Source organism: Chenopodium quinoa, unplaced genomic scaffold (genome assembly GCF_001683475.1).
Source record: "Chenopodium quinoa cultivar QQ74 unplaced genomic scaffold, ASM168347v1, whole genome shotgun sequence".
NCBI classification, from domain to species: Eukaryota; Viridiplantae; Streptophyta; class Magnoliopsida; order Caryophyllales; family Amaranthaceae; genus Chenopodium; species Chenopodium quinoa.
The window spans coordinates 903,557-909,770 of NW_018745533.1; the positions used below are offsets into that span (position 1 = coordinate 903,557).

Sequence of the window (6,214 nt, forward strand, 5' to 3'; positions counted from 1 at the left end):
TTATTTTTGATGAACTTAACTAATTTTAACTTAAATGAAATTAGTTTTATTGAATTGAAATTATTTTTGTTGAAATAACATTAGTTATATTGATTCTCTATTATATTTTTTCCGTAAAATTACTAACTTTTTCCAAACTGAGATTAGTTTTACGCATTGAAATTATTTTTACTGAAAACTTAATTTTAATAAATTGAATTTATTGTTACTAAATATATTTTTTTAAAACTATCATACATATGACTACCATAATAATAATAATAATAATTTATTGTTACTCCGTATTTGCATATGTTAAATTATCATATGTATGACTTATCTTTATGAGTAGTACGAATCTATCTATTTATGAAAATTTTATAATAGTTGTTTGAAATATGACTACCATAATGTTATAATGATTATTTAGTTCATAATTGACATTTTTTTTCCAATTATTTATTATATTACTTTATTTTTGATATAAAAAGGTATTATCTACATTTTTTAAATTTATAAAATTTTTATTCTTATTTAATGGTTTCTCAAAAAATATTAATTTTATGTTGGATCAAAATTTTAAAAAATTATATTTACATTGTAATTATTGAAAGACTAATTGTGCCTATTTTATTATGTGAAAATATAAATTACGACCATATTATTTACCATTAACATAATATAATAGTCATATTTAAAATGATTGTTGTAAGGAATTTGTGCCTGATGAGAATTGAACTTTACACCTGTAGGCCATTGCTCTAAGAGGTCTTTCTCTTATTTGTTTTCATGGTATTATATAAATTAAAGAATATATTTCTTAATACATCTATCATATCAAGCTACTGAAGTTACGTAAAAACATACTCCCTCCGTTTTAATATGATAGTCCCATATGGAATCTATTACATAAAATAAGAAAAGAAGAATATTTGGAATCTAACATTAAAGTCAAAAACAATTCATAAATAGTTTTGCCTTATTTAAACTTTTTTGATTTTGTTTAGAAAATCGTCAACTATAATTGCATAATTTAAGGGAATAATTTCTTTACTTAGACTCAAGTCATCAATACACAATCATTAATTTAACCAATCATAATTTAATATGTATAAAATATGGGTAAATTTTTTTAAAACGCCCAAAATAGTATATGGGACTAACAAATTGAAACCGAGAGAGTACATTTTATGACTTTTATTACTCCAAATAAGCACACGTATGTACGAAGTATGTTGTTACCCCAACATTTATGAGTCTTATAATTGTTGTAAGATTTGTGGGTCTACACAACTTAATTAAACCATGTGTTAGCTGTGTAAATATCAATTAAGAATGAAGCTAATCAAGTAAAGTAATAAAAACATTGGTTAGGATGGTTATCATTTTTATTTTCTTTTTTTTGACGGATAGGATGGTTATCAAGTAGTACTTGGTAAACCAGATCGTGTTAACCTTAGCGAGGTTTTGATTTGTCTTCCCCATATCACCATTTTTATTTTATTTATTTTTTTACAAAATATCATTCGACAAAAGAATTTATTTATTACGGCAGCTTGTTGCCAAATTAGACACTTCGTGAGTAAATTTATAGAAGTTTCTTTTGCGTTCAAAATTCCGTTACGCTAATTAGTTTATCCTTTAAAGAAAAAGCAAGAAAGTAAATAAATCCGGGGGTTAAACTTTGAAAATAATGTATATATGATTTCATAAAGTTATCAGAAGATGTTACTAGGACTTTAATCTTTATTCCCACGTAAGCCATGATCACATGCATTAAGAATTTTATGATCAATGAAATTTCTGCGAGATTGTATTAGTACATGTACATTCTATATATAGGGACAATGTAAAAGACACTAACACATTAACCAAAACATATCTTCATTCATAAGATTCATTCCCATTCTATCTTATATCTCTAACTTTCTTCAAACATGGATGCTCTCAAAGTTATCTTCCTCTTAGCTCTCCTTGCCCCTTTCTCTTATGCAACATTAGTTGTTGATTATTGTGTTGCGGATTTAAATCATCCAGTTGGTCCAGCAGGATACCCTTGTAAAAATCCTGCTAGCCTTACAGCAGATGACTTTGTTTTCTCTGGTTTGCGTGATCCAAGTAACATAACTAACACACTTAATGAGCTTTTTAATATTGATTCCTCTTTTGCTTTGGATGTAACATTCCCAGCCTTGAATGGTCTAGGCCTTTCCATGGGACGTCTAGACTTTGGTGTTGGTGGAGCCGTCCCAATTCATTCACACAGAGTGTCAGAACTTATCCTTGTATCCGAGGGAACAATAGTTGCTGGTTTTATAGACACAAATGGCACGCCATTCTACAAAACATTACATAAGGGGGATATTATGATCATTCCACCTACATTACTTCATTTCCAAGTTAATGTCGGAAAAATTCCTGCTCTTGTGTTTGTAACCTTAAACAGCCCGAATCCAGGCTTCGAAATCACTACTCCTTCTCTAGGTGCAAATGACCTTCCTTCTGAATTAGTTAAGAAGGTGACTTTGTTGGATGCTATACAGGTGAAGAAGTTGAAGAAAATTTTTGGTGGCACTAACTAATACTCCGATCCTACTACGTGCATGGTATTTCAGCTACCTTAGTCCTGCCGTCAACTTCTTATATCGTGTGAACCTTTTATTTTAATTATAAATCATTTTTTTTCATGTACGTAATAATTATTTCCGTTTCTTAATAAGAATTCATTGTGTGTAATAGTATACATGAATAATTCAATCACCAGATTGCCCATCTAATTATTGTTGATAATTATGCTTAATGTGTAAAATGAGGCATTATTTATTTGCTAATTCGACTATGCTGAGCACATTTAGAATACGAACAAATTTATCTAATGTGAAGGAGAGGGCCCTGGATCAAATTTCTAAGTGGACCAGGCCCTAGCCAGTTATCCTGCCAAAATTTGACTAGGATCAAATTTTGGCAGGATAACTGGCTAGGGCCTGGTCCACTTAGAAATTTGATCCAGGGCCCTCTCCTTCACCATGAATTGGATATGACTCTTCATCTGGCCAGAGATGGGAACTTCGATATGGTCCCTCTAACATCTATCCTTTCCTTTGCCTCCTCACATTTCCCAACAGATCACTGCTACCTATTTTCCTAACAGGGGGTTTGATTTCCCTGTCAGCTCCTTTGTCCATGGGAGATTCTTTGATTCAAAATCTGCTTATAACTCCCTCTGGAGATCCCAGCATCCTAACTCGCAGGAGGATGGCAAGTGGGCCACTATTTGGGATCTCAACTTACTCCCCAAAGTCAAAATGTTCCTCTAGCTAACCTTGTGGGAAAGACTCCCTACTTCCTCCCATCTTGCTGCTAGGAACATCATTCCCTCAGCCTCCTTCCCCCTTTGCCCAGGGGTAGAGGAATCTATCTTGCATGTCCTGAGAGACTGCCCTAGAGCATCTGAAGTCTGGGAGCCCCACCCACTCTTATCCCAATCAACTGTCTCTGTTTTTGAATGGATCCGTGTCAATCTGAGTAGCTGTTCTACTGATAACCCTATGGGAAATCCTTGGAATTTCAGCTTTGCTGTCATTTGTTGGAGAGTTTGGATAAGAAGGAACAGATGGGTATTTGATAAAGAGAACATTCCCACTGAGTCTTGGTGGAAAGCTACCACCTGGATGATAGATGAGAACCTGATCATGTCCCAGCCTAAGTCTATATCCCCAAGATTTAGACTGCCTAGTTTTACCTTCCTTGCAGCTCCCCAATTGTTGTTAAAGACTGATGCCTCCTTTTCCTCTATAACTATGTCAGCTGGCATAGGATGCATTTGTAGGGATTACCAAGGGGTGTGGTGTGAGGGTATGGCTATGCACATCCCTTGCACCTCTGCGGTGTGGGGGGAAGCACTTGTTGTCCTGTTCTCCCTAAAGTGGGCTAGGTCAATAGGGTTTGCTGAGGGTCTGTTGTTGTCTGACTGTGAAAGGGTGGTCCAAGGGATTAATTTGCAGGATAAAGTCTGGGATGAACTTACTAATGTATATAATGAATGCAGGGAACTCCTCCAGCAACTTCAGAGGCTATCCTTAAAGCAAGGAAAACGGGACCAAGTTCAGGAAGCTGATGCTGTAGCAAGAGGGGCTAGACAAAAGCTGGTGATTTCATTTGATTTTTGTAGGATAGTCCCGAAATATAGTCGGGAAGAGCTTCTGTCCAATCTAGGGAATTTCTTTTTTAGTTGATTGCAGCATATTTCTCAAGTGTTTTGTACATGAAACTGCTAATCCCCTGTCTAACTTGTACTAATTATTTTGTCAAAGGATAGCCCCTGAAAACTCCTGTAATCCTTATGATGCTAAGTTGAATGACTAAATGAAAGCCTTTTAACCAAAAAAAAAAACTCCCCATCTTTTTACTTTATATTTAAACTACAGACTTGCATAGAATAATTAATACTTCAATATAAATCAACTAACAACCCTAATAATTCCAAAAGATTCAACCAAAATAAAGCTTTTCACTTTCCAAACAAACATAAATTTTAACCATTTAATTAGAGATTAGCAAATATAAACTTTTTATGTTTCTAACCATAACAAAATTTGCTCATTTAAGCCAAATGTATAAATTGTCTCTTGTTAGATAAGGCCATTTGTATCTAGAGCTATCAATTCAGGTGTTCAAGTTGGGTTCAGGTCGGGTCAAATTAGGTTTCGGGTCAAATTAGGATCAGGTTTTGTTGGGTCAATCTAGCCTCAGATCAGCTTCAGATTTGGGTCGGGTCAATTTCGGTTCAGGCTATTCCGGGTCGTTCACCCTTTCGGGTGTAGGCCAAGTCCGATTTGAGTCAAATTCATAACGGGTTCAATTTCAGATTCGGGTTGTATTGAGTCGGGTTTGGTCAGGTTAATAGATGGTATATTCGGGTTCGGGTTAAGGTTGGGTCAGAAAATTATTTGGTCGGATAATCTTATAGTTGGATCATTCTTGGTTTTGGTTCAAGTTCAATTCTAATAAATTCGATGTGGTCAAGCCGAATTCATATAATTACGCCCTGCATAATTTGTTCAAACATTATGAAGATTTTATTAAACCTATATCCAAATTAAGAGAGAACAAAATGTATACAAGCTGAACAAATTATACCAATATATAAGTTGAACAAAAGGTATATAATTTTTTTTGTAAAACCGTCCATGACTCGCTTCAATAACAAGTTGTGTTGGGTTATAAACATTTTCAGGTTCTAATATGGTCGAGTACTAGTTCGGATTCAGATTGTTGTCGGGTTCGATTAAATTAGTTGACGGTTACTATCGGGTCTGGTGCAGGTTCAGGTCAATAATTGTGGGGGACTGTTAGAGAATATGTGAACATTCTCCTTATATATTCTTTATAGATATACTCTAGTGTAATTTAGTAATTATTGTATCCTCTCCTATTAGGTTTTGTACACACCTATATATATTCAGTTAATGAGAATACTTCAATTTAGGAGAATTACACTATTTTACATAAAGGTGATTAACATAAGATCCTAAATTTTTGAAGAATAATAAGGCCCAAAATTTTTAGGATGGACCCATTAGACATTCATACAAAGTACCAAACTATTTAATTAAATACTTTTAAAGTCAAGAAGTATTCGTATTTTTCAAAATATTTACCTACTCTCTAATAATACATCTTCAATTTACCTAAGCCAAAGAATCAAAGCTTAATAACCACGTAAAAGCCCATAACAAAATATTCGAATAACTAGAAAGAAGTCACTAGAATTTCAATAATAAACCACATTGCATTGAAATACAACATATTAAGGGCCTGTTTTGATTTCCTGAACAAAGCTGATCTGAACTGAACTGATTGGAGCTAAACTAAACTGAACTGAACTAAATTGAACTGAAATGAGCTGAATTGAATTATTTGTGAGAGAAAGATATTAGGAGCTAAAATAAAATAAATTAAACTGAACTGAAATTAAGCTGAAGAGAATAGACCCTAAGTCAATTAAGGTTAATCAGTAACCATTAATCATATAAACGCGTTGTTGTTTATACATAAGTGGAGCATTATCTACGTAACTTCTAACGTGCACATGCCGTTCTTTTGCCATTAACTATTAATCTATTATCACTCCAATGCAAACAAGAGCTCCTATATTAAGCTACTACCACAAGCTGCCTGCAATATTATTGCACTCTCTTACAACACTATTTCAATTACAATAGACGACAATGGC

At 33.6% G+C, this 6,214-nt stretch overlaps 1 protein-coding gene across 1 annotated transcript; it reads left to right on the plus strand.

Annotated features, from left to right (window-relative positions):
• Positions 1-1,862: 1,862 nt before the first annotated feature.
• LOC110715849 (auxin-binding protein ABP19a-like) lies at positions 1,863-2,744 on the plus strand. The gene has a single exon (XM_021894466.1). It carries the CDS (start codon positions 1,917-1,919, stop codon positions 2,559-2,561), a length of 645 nt encoding a protein of 214 aa, XP_021750158.1. The 5' UTR covers positions 1,863-1,916; the 3' UTR covers positions 2,562-2,744.
• Positions 2,745-6,214: the final 3,470 nt, after the last annotated feature.